Genomic DNA, 20,678 nt, shown 5'->3' with positions numbered 1-20,678 from the left:
GCGCGTGGCACTGAGGTACGTTCAGTGGTCATACCGCGTTAAATGCTTTTGATTCGATTTTGTACAGCGGTACGCTTTTTTTGCGTATGCATGATACATGAATACAACCGTTCTTCTTAATTGTCAAGGCCAAATTATTTAGAGGCCAGCTGATTCTTGATTAATGCATACAGGCATAAACTACCTGCATATTTATCTGCATTTCACAATTTTATAATAATTCATATTCGTTCTATGTAAAAGTCTAATGTAGAACGAGAATATTTCGATTGATTTATATCGTTATGATTTGAATTTAATTCCATTTTACTATTCCTTATCATTTGCTACCTACTGCAACTACTTGGAGTAACGTTCTACGTGCACCTGCCCGGTATACACAGGATTTTGAGCCTTTTTTAGTAGCACGCAGCAGCTACAGGGGGTAGGTCCATTCTAGACTTGAACTCACGACGGGCATGTTGTGAAGTCGTGCAAGTTTGACGACTTTTTAGGACCTTTAAAAGTAGTATAAAGTATAAATAAGGTTTGATCTTTACAATAGGTAGGACTCCTCTGTGTTGGATAATAGATAATTGTTAAGACAATTTCAAAAAAGTCACAATTTAGATTCATTAGTTTGGAACACATAAATTGTGATAGTCCTACTCAACAAATGTTCTTAAATCCTATAAGCTTCAAAGTTAATATCACTGTAGCACTCAAAAGGCTTTTCAAACATAACACAAATTCTTCACCATGCACATTTAAAATAATAATAATATGAGAATAAAAAAAACACCGATGAAACATTCTCGGCTTGAACTGGTTTTTAAGCTGCATATCAATAGTGATAAAAAATAGTAATAATACTGCAGCAGGAAACGGTTTATTTTTATCATTCTCTTCACTGCAAAACGCTTACTTCCGACCGAACTTAACCCTCGTTCTCATCTTTGCCACAAATCTTTTGGCGCGAACCTGTTCAGCAGCTTTCAATAGTTCTACCGCGGTTCACTTGTGTGTGCATATTTACTTTTTGCATTTTGAAAATGTACGCGAGCTAGACACGACACAAATGTGTTTGATTTTTGCTGTTGTTTGCACACTGATTCCTTTGACCAGAGAGGTTCTAGAGAAGCTGCTGACAGTAGCAACCTACAGTACTTTGCGAGCTGCGAAACGATTAAAAGCTTAACACGCAGGATGAAACCCGCGGTACACTGTTTGCTTGTGGTTCTAGTGTTTGGTGTAGTGATTGGAGAGGATCAACTTGGCGCGATCGTACACGAGGAAGGGAACGTTGAACGGGAACGTAGATCACCGTTCCTGTCATTTCCCGGGGGCGGATTCGGTGTTGGAGTTCGATACGATGATACTCGCTACCGTAGTATACCAGGTATGCAATCCAGCGCAGGAATTGTGTTTATTGTAAATCAAATGGGTTTTACTTACAGGGTTTATCTTTCAACGATATGAAGGATACTACGGAAGCCGAATTCCCGATGCGTATGTCAACATCTCCGACTAACATCACTGCACAGAATGATGAGTTTCGATAAACAAATGGCGCATTACGTTCTTCGTCTCGGAACTTTGTCGTTTCTCGCTTCCCAGCAAGCTTCCCTTCCTCGACATTCTCATCATCCAGATAAATCGTTATTAGCACCAACATGCCTCGTGGCAAGCCATCTCATCGTCTCTGTCGTGTATGTTTTCGGAAGCGTGTTTGTAAAGCCTGTTACGACGATTTGCTTGAGTGAAAATTAACGCTTCTCTCATCTCGGCTTGGCTATTTAAATCCTGTTCCGGTGTTTTCGCCGATTTCATTCGTCTTACAACCGGATTATTGAAGAGTTCGGAAAGCAATAGTTTGGAGTGAACTTTTTCCTAAATCACAAAATGAAGTGCGTCGTGTTGTTGGGGGTTCTTACTGTAATCCTGAGCCTTAATGTTGTACCGACACAGTCAAACCCTGTGCCACAGATTGGATTTGGAGTTGGCTTAATAGGTCCGTACAGCGGATACGGTGGATTAGGATACGGAGGATACGGTGGTTACGGCGGAGGATATGGACATGGCTACGGTGGATATGGTGGATATCGTGGATACGGTGGCTACGGTGGTTACGGACATGGCTATGGATACTACCGACGAAGACGACCATTCTTCGCTCCGCCTGCTATATTGGTAGGATAAGTTGAGCTGAAGGGAACTAAAAGAGAGAGCTGCGAAAATCTGTTTGTGATCGTTAAACTACAAATATTGCTCGTAAACGATTGTTGAATGTCGTCTAACTCGGTTGCCATTAAAATGGAACAGTTTAGTGAGCTAGTTTTGGAGAAGCAAAGTGAACACTCTAAAGATAAGAAAACTAAATTATAATATGTTGTTTTATGTAATAAAATTACTACTAAAATTATATAACTAATCATACTAATAGTTGTGTATCAACAATGTGTTCTCGGAAAAAATTTCTGTCATTTAAATTTTTCTTATAGTTTCTTGATGATATGTGTCTCTTTCAGCTTTATACTAGTGTTAACAATTGTAATCGCTGTTTCAGTTGAAACACACCTCACCACAACAAAACAACGCAATCAACATGTCGATGATGGTAAAACTTAGCACTCAGTTAAGTAATTATCAGATTCTGGACGAAAAGGATCAACGCCGGGAAAAAACGAAAACATGGCCATTAAAATATCGAATGATAAGACGCAAAAAGTCATAAAAGTAGAGTGCAAAATCTATGGGCAACTGACGAAAGCTTGTGAATGGTTCTGGTACATTGATGTGCTACATGTGTTGCATTTGCTCGACAAGCTGAAGGCTTTTCACGAGCTAGACTTCGTGCACTGCAGCCAACAGCAAACAATGGTCTCAAAGGTCGTGATAAGGCCTGCAAAACAGCAACATCTAATATACTTCGGGCTTGCAAAATCATATCGGCTTTTCCGGAAAGCACATCAAGAAATTTGGTCCTCCCATTCGCGGAAACAATCCGCGCCCGTGTGCATCGCAGTACACCGAGCAAGCGAGAAGACATTTTGTCCCTCGTCTACATGCTGGTTTTTTCTACATGGTTTCCTACTTTGGTATGGAATCGAAGAGAGACGACTTCGACGCAGAAGTAATACTGTTGCTTAAAAAAGAAGAATCCACTAAACGAACCTCAAGGGACTTTCATTTGAATTTCAACGGTTGTTGGAGAATATAACTGTGTGACGCATCTGATTACAATGACATCATACTGATGTATGGGGGTATACATTCGCAAGCAAGTAAAATAATCGATAAACTAAGACTGTAATAAACATTGGATATCATATTAGAAAAATATGTGTTATTCATAAGTTTGTTTCCTATTAATTTAGGAAACAACAAAATTGGGTTGGAGATATATCTTTTTACTAGTAATAGTTTTGAATGAAAAACAGTTTTTTAAATGTTTTGATCGCCAACAAAGAAGAGGATATCTCTAGTGAATGCTACTTTCGCTTACATCTGCCATTCTCATGCAAAAGATCCCCGTTTCGAAACTTTACACTTGAGCAGGGGTAAGAAAGTTCGCAAATTGAAACGATCTACAGTTCAAATGCCAAACATGCACAACAGGAATACGCGTCGAAGAATTTATTTACACAGCCCTACGCCCCTCTTGCTGTGGCTAGAGATAATTTTTTGCCAACACAAATGAAAACTGAATGTTTGTTATAGAAGTGCCATGTTTAACATTTTCGTTTTGTTTTTTTCGATTTTGTTTAAATTTCGATGCAATATTGTGTGTGTTTTTTAACCCTTGTTTAATATTGTTTGAACTGTGTGAAATCACAAAAAAATAATAAGTGTAAAAACTGCTACAATCCTACCAAATTGATCGATCATTCAGCGGTAGAAGTAAAAGTTGATAATACAGTCGATCTGGGCCTCATCACCAATTTCAGTACCATTTCATTCGGCTGGAAATACACGAACCGAGATCGTCACGGCACCGCGAAATTCGCGCCTTGTTAAAAACAGTTGTAGGACAGTTGGGCCGTCAAGTCTTCCGCGCCTACAATCGCGCCTGCTGTTTCGCAGAGATTCCCAACTTCGGTGTTGCTGAGATTTTCGTGGTAGCGCGAACCAATTAGTTTTACTTTTTCTGGTGCACTTGTTTGAAAACTCCTGTCGAAAGACGAGTTTTGTATTTTATTTTGTATAAACTATGTGAAATAAATAATTTGATTCGCCAATTAATAAAACATATCTTATCTTGGCACATTCAATCGTCACCAGACCTCGGATGAGGCCATACACGAACCACGATTATCTCGCCAGTCTGCCAGATTTTATAACAAAACAAGTCTTACGCGATGTTCACGGTACTCCGAAAATTTCAGTTCGTCTATTTCCAGCCTTAGGACTATTCTCCTTATTTTATTTTAAATAAGCATCAGTAAGTTAACAGACTAGCCGGTCTCGTAGTACAGTCGTCAACTCGTACGACTTAACAACATGCATGGGTTCAATCCCCAAATAGACCGCGCCGCCATACGTAGGACTGACTATCCTGCTATGGGGGGAAATCAATTAGTCACTGAAAGCCAAGCCCACAAATGGGTACAGGCCGACATCGGTTGTTGAGCCAAAGAAGAAGAAGAAGAAGTTAACAGACTAGAACTTTTCAAACTAAGTGTAAGCCAGAAAAAACAACTTAAAATGTTGAAATGTTATAGCTAATAACATAATCAAAATTCTAATTATGAAAGATACTTTAGGAGCTCTTTTTAAATGTTATGTAATTTAAAAGATTTTCTTTAAAAGTGTAAAAAATAATATGTTTTATAGCTTGAATGATTATTGACACGCTTTCAAACAAACATGGTGGTCGTGTACTGGCAGCTTAATGTTCGAAATTCATTCACATTTTCGTTTTCGACCTTTAGCCGGATGAACAAGGCGATTCACTTGTCGGTTGGTTCATTGCGTTCAACGATTGATCGGTTTGAATCAGCTACAACATTCCATTTCTAACGAAGTAGAAGAGAATAAATGCAACGAACAACAATTGTGATTAAAATTCACAGATTTTGTTTGGAAATATAACTTTCTAAAAAGAGTTAGTAATCTTAATCTCCAACCATCAATTGAAATACACATAATAAAAACAAATAAACGATGGTGATTTATGTCATACAAAAATATAAATATAATTAAAAAAAAAATAGAATTTGTAAAAATGATTTATTTCTGAGAGAAATTTTAAAAGCTTATTTTTTATACCCTAAAACCAATTCACACCGTCATCAATTTCATTTGTAAATGTTTAAAACGGCACACTAGAAGAGTTTAGCCGCTTCGATCAATGATGCATCATTTCCTTAAAATAATCATAATATCATCACTTAAATAAAACACATCCTCGATACATTCAAATCACCGGCAGTATCACCTGTTGCTTCCAAAAGCGCGAGATCAGCGGAATCCATTATCAACAGGTATGTCAACACGCTAGAGTGCGCATGAGCGAGTCCATCACCGTCAAGGCGGACGGTTTCCATGGCGCGAATCAATGTACAAACAAATCGTAGCGAAAACTTCCTGCCCGATAAAAAACAATCACAAACGTCTTGACTGCTGGTGCAGTGGAAGTTTTTTCTTTGTGGTTTGCCAAATCCCATCGCAATGGACATATCCACCAAACCCGTATTTTCGTTCTCCCTCAACTACAAAGTGTTCGAAAAGCTGGTGACCTGCGGGAAGTACGACGGGATCCATTCCTGTTTGACCATGGTCACAACGGCGGACAAGGTAGGAGCTTGCCTTTGCGCACCCTATGCTATGTGTGTGATGGTAGTGTGACCCTCGGCCAAAAGGAGACTCGTGAAAACTAGTTCACCGTCTGTGTACCAAAACCGGAGAGTTGCGCTCGATTGCTGCACGCACTTCGTTCGCACTACCATCATCACGAATCGAAACGATCTTGAGTGTGATCGATTTCCGCTCTGCTGATTGTGCATGACTTTCTCAACCCTCTCATCCACCTCTTCCACCCCGTCCGGACAGATTCTAATCCACACGCCCCACAAACGCTACGGGCTGCAAAACTCGAAGCTCTCGATTTCGGAAATCAAAAATGACATCGCACTGCTTAACATGAACTTTCCGATACGGGCGATCGTGGCCGGGCGGCTGAAGAAGGACGACGAACGCGACGTGCTGGTGATTGGAAGTCCTTCGCATGTGCTAGGTAGGTGGCCGTGTCGAGTGCAGCGACCGTTTTATAGAAAGTAACTTCAACTGCTGGATTGGATTGCAACCGTGTGGGTTGCATCGTTTTGCTTTCTGTCTGTCTGTTTTCAGCGTACCATGTGGATGAAAATTGTAACATGTTTCAGAGAGATTTCCACGAGGGCGTACGGTCCGCCGTGATCGGTGGCTACGCAAACCAACCGGGCAATACGCTGATCGTTGGCGGCAATGGTATGTATGTATATGGGGCAATGTTTTGCATTTCAATGTATATTTTAACAGTCTACGAAATATTCAAACAACAAATATTGTGTATTAGTGCGATAATTTAATCTCACTTCCTTTAAATGTATAAACAATTGATACGATTAAAATTATTAAAAAAGCTATGGTTTCTAATATCAATAATATGGTTATCTAATATAACTCACAACATGCTTAACTCCACACCAGGGTATAGTCGGTCAGTCTATGCTGTGTGTGAATAAGATTTGAACTACGTCCTGTCTTGAAGGCGTCGGTGCGTTTATTTTTATTAATATTCTCCTAACATGGTCTCTCGTTGTGACAATACTTGTATAAATGGAAAAAATCAACTTCGGTCACTTAAACGGTTAATTGAGAGCGGCAATGGCAATAGATACTACGTAGCAAGATGCAGATCGTCTCCCTTGTGATCGTCTCTGCCCGTGGTTTGTGGTTAAAAAGAAGAATTGTAAAGATGATTTTAGGAATTTATGTATATATTCATGAAGATCGACTAGGAAGGACTGCTCATTTGAGAATTATATTAAGGCACAGAAGTTTCTAAAAATAATATATTTGAAGATAAATTTATATTCGTTAACAATTATCCTAACATGCAGTAATGCAGTAATTTACGTATTATCATTGTTAAAAAAGTATGTATTTTAAGTAATCTATTCAATATAAAGTCGATCGAAACATTTATTTTACACTAGAATATCATTATTATTCGCAACAGGGCTGCCTAGGTACACTTTTTACGCAATCACAAACAAACTACCGGTCAAGTGGTTACGGGTGTGCTGGTCAAAAGAGTCCAAAATACAGCAAAGCAAATAATTCTATTTATGTTTGCAGCGGTCGTCCGAGGCTACAATCAGGAGGGCACCGAAGTGCTGTGGCTGATAACGTCTGGCAGCGTGGTTTCACTGCTGCTAATCGATATCGATAAGGACGGTCAAAATGAGGTAAGACATTATCACTGACATACACTCTCACACCCGCAGGCAAGCACCAAGCTTTGAAGGTGATTTATTGCTAGAATTGAAGACATTTCAATCAAACAGAAAAAATCGCCCCATCAAACGTCTGTCAAACCTTTTCGCCTTCATTACCCGAATTACAGCTCATCACCGGCACGGATGATGGATGCATACGGATCTACAAGAAGGAAGCGCTGCTGCACGAGTTTACCGAGGGCAACGAGATACAGAATCTGGTCGCCCTGCGCACCGGCCAGTTTATGTACAGCGTCAAGAACGGCACGATCGGTGTGTTCGAGGAGAACGTGCGAATGTGGCGCATCAAGTCGAAGGCCCGCGCCACAGCGATGGCCACGTACGACATTCTGGGATGCGAGGCGAAGCAAATGATCGTCGGCTGGAAGAGTGGCAAGATCGATGTACGTGATCCCCGCACCGGGGACGTTTGGTTCCGGATGAAGATGAACGATTTCGTGTGCGGGATCGCTTGCAACGACTATCGGGGGATCGGGCTGCTGGATCTTGTCGTCGTGACGGCGGATGGAGAAAGTGAGGCCACGGGGATCGGGCGTGTGGATCGATGAGATCACACGATGAGACACTTGTTTCATGCCCTTTTTTCTCTCTTTCTGATTTTCGCTCTGCTTTTCCGCCAGTACGGGGATATACGACGCCAAGCGTCAACATGCTAACGCTGCACAACGTTGCCGATGAGGAAATGAACGCTCTGCTGACTCAGAAGCAGAAACTGCTGCTCGAGCTGAAGCACTACGAAAACAACATCAAGTACAACAAGGAAATCCTGAGCAACACGAGCGAAAGCAATCTGGTGCAGAGTGTGCCGGACAACGTCGGCATCATACCGTCCAACACGCGGCTACAGATCGGCATTTCCACCAGCTACGATAGCAACGATATGAACATCGACATCACCGTGTCGACCAACAACTCGACCACGATCCGTGCCGTGTTGATCTTTGCCGATCAGCTGTTCAAGGAGGAAACGCTGATCGCGCACCTGACGAAGGACGTTTCGCGCATACTGATACCGCTCAAGACGCTCAAGGACAATGCGCAGGACATTCACATCAAAGCGTTCGTCGGCTACCCGAGCAGTGTGCAGTTTCACGTGTTTGAACTGACCCGTCAGCTGCCCAAGTTTGCGATGTACACCATACCGCACAATCTGACCGGGTCACCGAAAAGTGTGTGTAAGTATGCCGCTTACGTTATGTGTGCAGTTTTGTTTTTTTTTTACGCGCTTAGTCACCCGGTATTTGTAGATGAGGTGAAGATCGTCTGATTATTTTAAACCGCCAACACGTGCTTGCATGCGTAAGTCATCGTTGCGATTGACTTAATGACCAATCGTAGGCCTGTGAATGGTTTTATCGTGTGTTAAACGCTAACAGATGCTTCACGGTCGGGAGTGTCAGCTGTGTGCTGTTTGCACAGTTGCAAGCAATTCTAGTGTGATAAATGACTTTTGTACGCTTGTTTCTTTTTGTGCCAGAGAGGAAGCAAAATGAGATAAGCAATCATTTTACATGAAACATTGTAGAATTATTGCTTTGACACAAACTAACTTACAATAGACATAAATTATATCCGACAATCTGACATGATTGAAACCATATTTTAATGATGGCAATTATCCTGTTCACCAAATGTGAATTTTATGTTATATTAAGTTAATGCTAAATGGAAAAAGAATTGCGATTTTGAATTTTGACAGGATATGGTTAAACGTTGAATTTGTTATAAATAAAATCAATTGATAATTAATCAGTAATTGATTCGTCCAACAAACTATATCTCACAGATTAATTTTGAATCTAACAATTCCTAGCTGTTTTGATTATGTACAAGCGTTTGATTATGCGTTATGTACGTTTAATTATACGTTTTCTATCTTTGTTTTCGTATGTACCATAACGTTTATTTTTTTCTTTTCATATTTTGTACTTTATTCGTTATAACTTTTTCGGCTTTTGTTTGTCTCTAGTATGTTATATATTTTATACTTTTATCGTATTTAGTACTTTTATATTTTATTCTTATTTTATTTTATTTTACTATTTCCATATATACTTTATTAGTTTAGCGTGAAATACTGTATCGGATAAATTCAACTATACTCTGAAATCATTATGTTTAGTTATTAACCCTTTGTATGTTTTGTATATTTTGAGTTATATTTTATTTATTTGATCGCCTTTTTCATTATGCTACTGATTGTCTATATTATACTGAAGTTTATTGATTATTGAAGTTCTCATGCAACTAGTTTAATGTATGTTTTATTTATATGGGTTTAAATATTAGCTGTAATAGAATATCTGCTAAACTTTGGTAGCCAAAATCCGCGTTCAACTTTAAAACCAAGCAAAACAGTCAACCCAATTATGCGACGAAGTCAAAAGAAAGGATCATGTAAACTCAAACACAATTTGATTGTAAAAGCCAATCAAATGATCCAATTTGTCAACACTAACAAACGTTCCCATGTCGTTACATTTGCATCAGTCACATTTGTTTTTTGCTGACACTGATAAGCGCTGAAAGTTGATTTGCGCCAGCTCTGTCTGTGTACTGGATCAGTACGACAATATTTAGCATGGATGAGCAAACGTTACGTCTCTTAACAGGTCGTTAAATTCTTAACAAACACAAAGTGACGAAGCGACAAGGTTCTCAAGTGTAATGCGCTATTCCATACACAACCTTACCCTGTATACCTTTAGTCCAACTGAGTCTAGCAAACGTCTTATCTGGCAAAACGTTTGCAAGCCGGCCACTGCAAACACAGTCGGGGTGCAACACCTTCCGTCGTTGCTGCGAGTGACACCGCGCCGGGGCTTTGCGACAAAATCACCTCAACCATCAATGGTTTACCATTATCTCAACGAAATCTTTCGTGCGTTGGGGGGAAGAGACAACCCCAAAACAAGAAAAAAAACATCCACTGCAAAATGTAAATATCTCTCTCCAAGCCGGCAAACGAAAGCGATAAGTGCACGGGAAACAAGTTTTTGTCATGCCTTCCATTCCTTGCGTCAACCTCCTCGATAACCGCATCCTCATGTTGCGGTGAGTCGTTGTTGTACTGTTTCTGTAACCCTCACACGTCATGATCCGTTTTTGTCCGTGGTGGTATAGGCTACGGTGGGGATAGTGGGTTACATACATGGTAAAAAACAACCCACCCATACAAGTTCGCCCACCCGACCACGTACACTAGACTACACGTTTAAGGGTGGGTGAGATGCACCGCAAAAGGAATGATCGTGACTGTATCTGTTTTCCCCCCTACTTCTCTCTTTCACGCACGCACGCACACACACGATCATACTGCAGCCTACATCAACACACTTCCGACGAAGGATGGCCCGGGGGGATGTTACGTCGAGTTTCGCATCTCGGAGCGTCTGAAGCGCATATGCATCTGGGTCAATCAGGTAAGGGAGAGATGCTGGTCGGCGCTAATCTAGTAGAGGGCAGTCAGAACGATCTTGAGGGTCGGGATCACCGAATGCGTTTTTGCTCTCTCTGTATCGCTTAACGTTACAGAACTTCCTGCTACCGTCCGACATCGAGTACATGACATCAGACGCTGACGCGACCGAGCTGAAGCTGAACCTGATCAGCCTGCGGACGGCCAAATGCGTATGCCTACACTTCAGCTACGATGGCAAGACGCGCTTCTACACGGAGGACATCGGTCTGGCCGGTGACCTCGTGCAGTCGTTGGTGCAGTTTCTCAATATAGACAACATGAACGTAAGTAAAAATAATGCGTCCCATTGTTGCACGATCACGGCTGGACGTGCACTGGACAACTGGGCGACCATCGGAAGAGTTTCCCTCTTTATGGTTGTGCCATCGCCTGCCTGGACGTCCTTCGGTGCTAAAGTAGAATTTATTTCCTCGCCAACCCAACCACAACAGTCCCAGGCCTGCTTTCCGGTGGTAAGCGAAGAAGTGAAGGAACTGTTTCAAAAACTGCAAGGCCTTCAAGAGACCGAGAAGCAGATCAGCTCGGAGATCGTGGAGCACATCAATCAGATCAAAAGTCATCTGATACGGGCCGAAGATGCTCGGTACTACAACGGGTAAGGCTTGGTTTTCTACTGGTACAATACTATTAGCATCGTCTGTGTCAATTGGCGTTAGCAATTGTCATCTTTTTTTTGCTAAATACGATTTACCATCATCGTCCATGGTGCAACGAAGATCATCGCTACCATGTCTGGCTCGTATAGCGTCAAAACCATCGTCATGCCAACATGAAAGCGATGATGTCATGGTGCTGTAAAAAGAATCACACTACTGTCGAGTTGTTCGGTGAGCCTCGCTTCACAAACTCATTTTCTCTCGTGCTTTCTGTTTTCTTTCTTGCCTCATCCGTCCACTCGGGACGAGACCCGGGGTGCGACCAATCCCACACGTTGGTGCAAAACTGCAGCGAAGACGTCATAAAGTATCACAATGAAATGATGGCCACAAACGAGGATCTCGTGAAGAGCTATAAAATCCGGCTGGTCAACACGAGCGAAATACAGCTGGCACTGAAGCGCATCCACGGTATCCTGTACAATGCGTCGCGACTGCGAGGTAAGTGACCAAGGGTATTACAGGGTTCGTCTGTTATTTTGAATCTTTCAATCGTAACTTGATGTATCAGTTCAAGTTTGGTTTAGCTTGAAGATGAAGATCACTTCAAGTGTAGAAACCCTGCAAAGCGATTGCTTGCACATCCAACGATCACACCACAAAAGGGGCTAAACGCGATGTTGTCCACCCCTCCAATGATTTGACGCTGAAAAGACAGCGCTTGTTTACCTCACCTTCTGGTGGGTCGGAGTCGCGTTTTGGCTAAATTACTTTACGGACATGAATAATTCAACTCGGCTTTCTGGAACGAGGGGGGAGCGGGTTGGCGTTACCAACAAACGATCGTTTGTTGTGGTGGTTATGGCATAGAAAGACAGAGACAGAGAGGAAGTTAGTGACCACAAGCCTACCGTTAGACAATTTGGGAGAGTTGTTTAGGTTAAGTTTGACCAACACGCTAAGCTTTAGATGGCTTTACCGAGCATTGCTTGTGTGCCGTGTGACGAGTTCACGTGCAGCAAAAGATCAAACATTCACGATGATCCATCAGGTCTAATGAAGATTAATTTGGGACTTCGTCTGCGGTAGGGCTTGATGATCTTAATTAAACAAGTTATCAAGCAATTATCAACGCCTGGTGAAATGCCTGCACATTTAGCAGCTTCCAAACAATGCGATCTTCAGTTCACAACCTGCGAAGAGCTTCATTTTTGAGCGATTTCAAATCATTATGTCACTTTGGTCAAGTTGAGCATGGATGTAGACTCGCTTCAGGTGACGCAGGCGCAGCAAAAACCAACTACGGAAAACAATTCCCAACACCGGCACTCTGTTCATTCTGCAGTCACTCGCCGGATGTAGTCAATGCTGCGGTCCGCCACCACGCATTTAATAATAAAACAGTGTGCGAATTAAAGTCCTCCTCCACATAGCTATAAACATGCAGCATTCCCTCAGCACAAGTGCCATTGTGTTCCATACAAAAAACCTGCACCGGATCGAGGGTGTAATGTTATTAATTTACTTACTGTTGTTGTTTTTTTACCAACGCCCTCCAAACAAAACACGCGCAGCCGGAACATTTGCTTCGTCCATGATCGGCAGGTTCAAGGAGGCACTCAAGACTAACAACATTGATGCGGTGCTTAAAATCATCGAGATGGGAGAGATGTAAGCCGAGCTCTGACCAACATCATCATCACCAGAGGCCTAATGGAGCCGATTTGTCCGCTCGACGTCGTAAGTTCTTTTCTGTATGATTCTGTAAGGAGAATAGAGCATCGGTAGAGAGTTGACAGTTTTGTAATATTTATTTTGCATCCATTCGTTCGTACGAATAAATTGATTGACGATCAAGATCACTTGATCACACGAAGTACCCTAATGGGGAACGAATTGTTGAGAAGCCTGGTCGAAACCAATACGACCCACACATCCGAAAGGGGGAGTACCAGCAAGTACTACAGCAACAGTCAACAGATGGCGTTTGGGAAAGCCGTTCGTTTTTGGTCGTCGGTTAACTATCGCTCTCCACTACGCATGGAGGCGTCCCTCCCACGTCGTCTTACTGGCACTGCACGCGAATGCCCGTGTGTGCTTTCGTAGCAGAAATAAATCAGTGTGTCTCGCTAATGCAAAGTTTGTCGCCAGCGCCAACCGAAAGCAGTCCAATCACCGGCGGGAACTGTAACACCAACATCCAATAAAACACGTCCTACGTGATCAGCAGCAGTAGCGTGATCGTGCTATTGGGTATGGAGCGGCTGATGACTTCATACCGGTCGAAGCAGTACTGCACCGGTTCTAATCAAACTGTCGTGTACTTGCTACGGAAGTTCGAGCTGTTGTACTACTTATTATTGACAGCACATTAGACCGAACGATCGTAGCTGTGCGTGGCGTATAAGGAGCGAATTGATTGTGTGTACAAAGCCGCGATTGAAATACAAAACAAATTGCGCTTGCGTACGGCACCGTCGTTTGAATGTCTTCATTGTGTTTCCCTTTCGTTTCGTTTGGATTATTACGAAATGAGGGGGGGAGAAAAACAAATTTTAAATTGTTCAAAAACACATTCCCTGAAGTCTGAAGTCCGCAGCTTTCTTTGAGTTTTGAATAAAGTGGGCACCGGTGTGGAGTTTTCATTTGCGGCCGCACTTCACTCAACCAAACCGACCGTGCCACGTTCGCGGCAATGTGTCCAAAAAAAGGCATGTAAAAACAGGTTTCGCTGCAATAAAAGTCACCAAAATGCTGAGAACGCGCAAGTTTTTGCAAGCGGAGAAGCCGGGACTATAAAATCTCCGACCGACGAAGACGACGACGATGAAAACAGCCTGCCTTTGAAGGAGACCCAGCACCACCACCACCATCACGATCGTTCCGAGAAGCGATCGGTTTTGCCACACTCGGGGATCTCTTGCAGCATTCGAGCATCCCGCAACGAACTACAGCAACCCGGCCCTGGCCACCTACCCTACGGGTGTTCAAGCAACTCCACCATATACACTGCCTCCTCATTACTGGCTGTGTTGTGGTGGCTACGGTGGCCCCAAAGACGACGATGATGACGACGACGACACACGGGGCGTGTGTTGGACTGTGTTTGCAATCCTACTGCTCAGGGCCATCCTACGGACGACGTACCGCCGGGTGGGTGATCATGTGAATGTGAGCTCGTGAAAGGTTTACGACGGGCGGGTTTTGAGGTTTCGTTTTGGCTCATCACCAACACTTTGGCTGCATGTGGCTTTCGAGTCGCTGTAGAGTTGCAGAGGAAGTATTGATTGTTTCCAAAGCGCCCCAGGAAGGAAGTGGTTTTGTGGGGCCAAGCAGGATGGATGTGTAGTGAATTGCATAACAAAAATCAATGTGTTTAGTGTTTCAAATATCATTTTTATCTGTTTGTGTCAGTCCATGTTTCATCTTTTTTTGTTTCATTTCATTTCATTTATTTAATGCAATATCTGCCATCAAGGCTAAATATAATAGACTTAAACTAATTAAATACTACAAAAAACAAAATAATTCATGAAAAACTAAGCCTAACTAACCTAGTCTTGACCTAGCAAAAAAGAAAGAAAAAAAACAAGGTAGAGCGTAGAGACTATCATAAACTTAACAAAAAAAAGAGAGTAATAGAAAACTAAGGAGAATAATTAAAGGGAATTAGAAGAAAAAATACGGTTACGGAAAGAGTTAAGAGAGGAGTCGAAATCAAAGAGATAGTAAAAGTGGTTAAACAATGTGAAACAGGACAGAAGAGGGTCATTGAAAGTATAAAGAGTATGACGTGTTTCAATTGACAGAGGATCACGTGGACGAAGAGAACGAGAGGGAAGATACACGGGATGGACGAGAGTAAATCAGGAGCATCAGTAGCAGAAAGTAATAAGCCACCAATAAAACAAGCCTGAAACACTTGGCGGCGGAAGCTTAAAGAGTGAAGATTCATTATTTGTATACTCGATATTTCATACAATACACTCTGGAAGACTAATTTCTTAATTTTATTTAATACTAGCATAAGAATTGAATTATCCATGGATAATATTATTATAGCTCATTTATTCTCATTTATTTCTCAGTTCTCATTTATTTATGTATCAATCATTTATTTTCTTAGTTACAACGATGCATAAAACTCCCTAAAAATCACTTTTATGTTTATTAAATTCAATGATTGATTATTTCGTATCAAACAAATAGTGAATCAATTAATATAATAATTTCAATGTGTCATATATTCATTTTGCTGCATTCAATCCTTGTTGTTGGTATTTTCAATGAGACTGTTTTTGCATTTGCTCCTTAAAATATAATCGTGGAAAATAGTGTCTAATACTAAAAGTTGAGTAATATTGGCAGTTTTAGTCAACAAAGCATTTCGAAATAAAATGTCAAACTTTCTGGATATATTTCACTATGATTTTATCTTATTCAATCTGTTGAAGTAAAATCAAAACACGTTAGGAAAAAAATCTTAGGATTTGCTGAGGTGTGTTAATAACTATGCAAGCTATAATCATCATTTAAATATGTTAGAATATAATGAATTCAAAAGTTGCAAGTGCAACTTGAATTCTAAATTAAAGTTTAGACTGAAGAACCGTATGCAGAAAGCAATATAGGTATTTCAATTTGCCTTGAGATTACAACTGTTGGAAGATTGCTTGACTTCTTGTTGTTTGGTTTAATTAGTGCAGTATGGTTTATCCAAGTTTTCGATGCTTTAATGAATTTGAATTTGACATCCGTTAGGAAATGACTACAAAAATCATAGGCATTATTCAGCTTCATATGGAATTTTAATTATCCAAGGGAACATGCAAGCATATATTCCCTCACGCAAAATCCTTTAGAGTATTTATGAAATATTTCTGCCTGTTTATAAAAGATTATAATAAAATGAATAATATATTCACGCTCCCCTAAAATCAGAACTTTATCTATTAATTTTGCCTAGAAAGAAACCAAAAGGTTATGAGTTCCTAGGTTGTTTTAATCAAGATAATATAAAAGATATTTGTTGAGTTGTTTAGGTAGCGTATTTGCAGTATCAACTCAACAAATTGTGATAAAAATGCTCTAGTACATTTGCTGCAACCCGGTCAGCTGCATTTTATTGCACTTGATTGTAATGGATTGATCACTAATCGGTACACCCCACTACCAGCTCTAGGGTAATCTGAAATTCGTGCCTTAATTTAAACACACACACGAAGTAATCTAGTACAGTGAGAAAAACACATCCCATTGGCGCGCTCATCGTCAAGGTTGTGTTGCACATTCCGTGCCGGCAATTGATGCAATTGCACTGATAAGCCGCTTGTGTACATGCCGTACTAGATACAATGTGCTCGTGGCTCTACCGTACCTCTCCCAGGGAAGCGCATTCACTTCCCAGCCACTAACCCGTATCCACTAGCGACAAACGAACCAAGGGGTAATGATGAAGTCGCGTGCAAACCCGTTGCTTTAAAATGCAACGCTTTCCTTTTTTGTTGTCGTCGTTTTGCATAGGTCGATCGTAGTGCATACACTGCGATGGTCCGGTAAATGTGTCGCTTGATTCACTGACATTCATGAAGGCACACCGAGCTCCGAAAAATTCCGCGTTCCACCCAACTTTGGACTAGCGATAAATGATAAGTGGACAACACCTTTGAGCCAGTGTGGGCCAGTGTACCAGCCACAAGTGCCGTCGGTAGTGCTTCGTCCACTGAGACGAACACAGTTGTTTGTGCCGAATAAAAAGAGGGAGAGGTGAGGGCAACCTTGGAGGTCAATTTGGTAGTTCTCTGTTTATCAAAGAATTGGTGATTTCAAGTGTGCGTGTGCTTTGAGTTTTCTAAGTGCGCTGGTAAAGTGTCAAGGTTTATCGTACGAATGCGCGGCTCCACAAGCAACACATGTGTGCTTCGAATGTGGCCACACCAAACGATGGACACAAACACTCAATCTCACACACACGTACACACAAACAAAGATAGGGAATTAGACGCATCGGCAGACATCGAGCGTCGTAATTTTCACTCTCTAAACATACACGACACACCGACAGCATTGGATTGTTTTATTTTAACATTCCTTCAACCGGGCGGGATCACAGCCAGGTTCCAATCCGTCTTCTAGCATCGTGTGTTACGTGTTTCTTTTTATCATCACTGATAAAGCGTTTACGGCTGCAATAACGCGCTCGCTATAAATACAGCCCAATAAAATAACTCTGTTTTTATCACACAAAAAACTATGCACTGTTACACCTAGTACCGAGTTCGATAATACACTTTTGGCGCATGTTTTGCACTGGTTGAGAAGTAAATGAATGTTTCGTTTTGGTGTTAAACGAATTAACTGCCACTTAAGCGCTTCATCATCATACCTGAGATAGGAAAGTGTGCACACTTGAACGATCTGTTGGTGATCGCTACTAGCCAACCTATGAATTATAAACGCTCGTTTACTAACTGACAGAAGCAGTGGTAGTAGTAGTAGTGGGTAGTAGTCGTTGTTGCTACCGTTGTGGCTAAACACTACAATCAGGCACTTCGCAGGCCAATCAGTGCCGATGAGTGGATAGATAAGGTAATCGTATAGGATTGTAGGGAAGCACGTGCTTCAAGAGCCGTTTCTATAGCATGATCTATACTCTTTGAAGTTGTTCGTTCTGCGGTTCTAGATAAATTAACAATAATGTGCTAGGCTTTGTGTTTGTTCAACAGTGTTTTCAACATCATGTTACGTACTAATTAGGGATCGTAAAAAGCCTGATGGGTTACGAGTGTCTTGGTAGAAAATCCCAATTTATCATTCTACGCATCCTAAAAGTAATGTGGAGAGGACTCAAAAGTAAATAGTATTGTGCCTACCTGCTTTATTATCTCTCCAACCACTTCTTCTTCTTCTTCTTCTTCTATTTGGCGTTACGTCCTACGGGGACATGCCGGCCTATACAGGTTTTCGAGACTTAATTCATTACCACGCAGCCGGATAGTCAATCCTTGCTACGGGGGGACGGTCCATTCTGGGGTTGAACCCATGACGGGCATGTTATTGAGTCGTTCGAGATGACGACTGTATCACGGGACTGCCCCTACCAACTACTTATCTAGGTCGAATAAATCCAAAACGGTTTAAATAGTGATACAATGATGTGGATCAAGCATTGAACCTGGTGGTCAAATATTGTAAAATTGAGAAAACTTGATACAGCGTACAAATTACCCGTTATCTTAACGTACATTTAGTAAGGTATATTATCATGTTGTATATGTCATGTTGTACACCAATGATAAGAATACTGCATTCCTTAATCATTTGCTCAAAAATTATGCTCAATAGCTTTGTCTTTGAATTGCGTTAACTATTTTTTTTTTATTCAGGAGTAACGGTCCAAAAAGGCCGTATTGCTTAAAAAAGCGTTAACTTTTTAATAATTTATGTTTATGCAATTTACTTGCCAACGGGGAACATATATTTTGTTTGTCCTTATATTATCCAATATCTCATTTTCAATTCTAAAATTCGAAACAACATGTTTAGTAGTAAATTTTGGACAATTGAGAATAATGCTCCTTTGCTGTCTTCATTTCAGAATCTGTGGATAATCCATACTATAAGTTATAAAAAAATCTTAAATTTTCTGCTGCTTATTAATAAATTAGGATAATAAGTTACCTTCATTTTTACAAACTTGTTTCAAGCACCATTGATTTATGGATTTCATTTTTATGCTTTTTACCTAAAAAAGTTAACAATTTGGATGACTTTACACACTTGAACTAGAATTAAGCATCATGTCAAAGTATCACTTTCAAGTCGATATTTTGTAAGAACGAAGAAGTCGATCAGTTTTCAACCTCTGATCGTGATTCTTAGTGATTAAAGGACTGTTCTTTTCTCTAAACATTCCATCTAAACTATTAGGAACTATTTCATTGAATCAAAACAAACAATCTTCGCGGAAATCAAATGGTTGTTGATTGAGATTTCGTTTTGATTTCAACCAACAATCCTCATCAGACACTCCAATTGAGCGATTTGGTCCAACACATGATCTCATAGAAGGATTCACAATCTCCGGAGCACCAAACACGGCATCCCCGGCGATCTCCCATCCACCATCAGTCCGAAAACGGAAATATCGATAGGATGTCCCTGGTGTGCCGTGCTTTCGTTCGCAAAGATTCATTCCCATTCCCTATCCCATAAGCGGTTCCACAGATCGTGTTTGTCCGATTTTAGCAATCACACAGCAGTTTCCTTTTCCGTCCGAAAATGGCCCAAAAATACGGCGACAAATCTTGTCTGGCCCGACAAGTTGGCGTGTGTTTGTCTGTATTTTGTATCGAACTGCCTGTCGCGTGGGTGACGGCCTAAAAGAGTGCCTTACATTGCGATGGCGTAGGACGGAATCGGTCTCTACCCGGGGGCTTAGAGGAAGGAAGCTGCGAAGGCGGGATTGAATGGTTTGGATACGTTACTACTTCTTTTACTTCCTCTTTATCGCTGTCTCTCTCGCGCTTACATTTCTTGGAACCCGTTGGGAGGTGGTAATGTAGTCGATGTCGCCTTCGCACCGGTGACTCGGTGACACGGAGGTGCTGTGTAACCCGATGCAACACACTCACGCACCGCACCTTGGCAGCTTTGGGTTGGTGAATCACGGCGGTTTTGTGTTTCTAAATTTGGTATTCTCTCTCTCTGTGATGTGATGGGTGGAAAATTCATCGAAAAAGGGAAATTAAAAAGGGCACCATTCGGTTGATGTTTCCGCAGCATCGCGACGTGTTTTAGAACCTTTCGGCCACATCCGAAACACAATATATCCCCTCTGCCTGTCCGCCGCCGACGAGAATGCACGCGCGGGCCGGGATGTTGACGCAACGGAACTAAAAATAGAGCCATTGTTCTTGAAGTTCTTCGCGCATTCCAACGTGCTGCCTGCCGGCCACTTAAGTGAGAGCGGTCTATCGCTAAGACCGGTGATCACTTCCGATCTGACGGGATGGGATCTTCTTTCCCGCCGTTTTGCGGGATGCCCTTTGCCGGGAACCGCAATCATCGCAGATCAGATCGATTGCCCGCCGCAGGGTGCGCCGACTTTCGCAACGTACA

At 41.6% G+C, this 20,678-nt stretch overlaps 2 protein-coding genes across 2 annotated transcripts; both read left to right on the top strand.

Annotated features, from left to right (window-relative positions):
- Positions 1-1,881: 1,881 nt before the first annotated feature.
- LOC121602520 (keratin-associated protein 19-2-like) lies at positions 1,882-2,178 on the top strand. The gene has a single exon (XM_041931280.1). It carries the CDS (start codon positions 1,882-1,884, stop codon positions 2,176-2,178), a length of 297 nt encoding a protein of 98 aa, XP_041787214.1.
- A 3,386-nt stretch (positions 2,179-5,564) lies between these two features.
- On the top strand, positions 5,565-13,988 carry LOC121602521 (Bardet-Biedl syndrome 2 protein homolog). Its single transcript, XM_041931282.1, has 11 exons — positions 5,565-5,775; positions 6,031-6,214; positions 6,328-6,447; positions 7,321-7,430; positions 7,589-7,994; positions 8,102-8,656; positions 10,803-10,903; positions 11,016-11,225; positions 11,394-11,557; positions 11,911-12,059; positions 13,133-13,988. The coding sequence occupies exons 1-11, from the start codon at positions 5,650-5,652 to the stop codon at positions 13,231-13,233; spliced, it is 2,226 nt and encodes a 741-aa protein (XP_041787216.1). The 5' UTR covers positions 5,565-5,649; the 3' UTR covers positions 13,234-13,988.
- The last annotated feature ends 6,690 nt before the right edge of the window (positions 13,989-20,678 follow it).

Source organism: Anopheles merus, unplaced genomic scaffold, assembly GCF_017562075.2.
Source record: "Anopheles merus strain MAF unplaced genomic scaffold, AmerM5.1 LNR4000487, whole genome shotgun sequence".
NCBI classification, from domain to species: Eukaryota; Metazoa; Arthropoda; class Insecta; order Diptera; family Culicidae; genus Anopheles; species Anopheles merus.
Note: the sequence above shows the minus strand (reverse complement) of the source record. Positions and strands in the feature narration are given on the sequence as shown.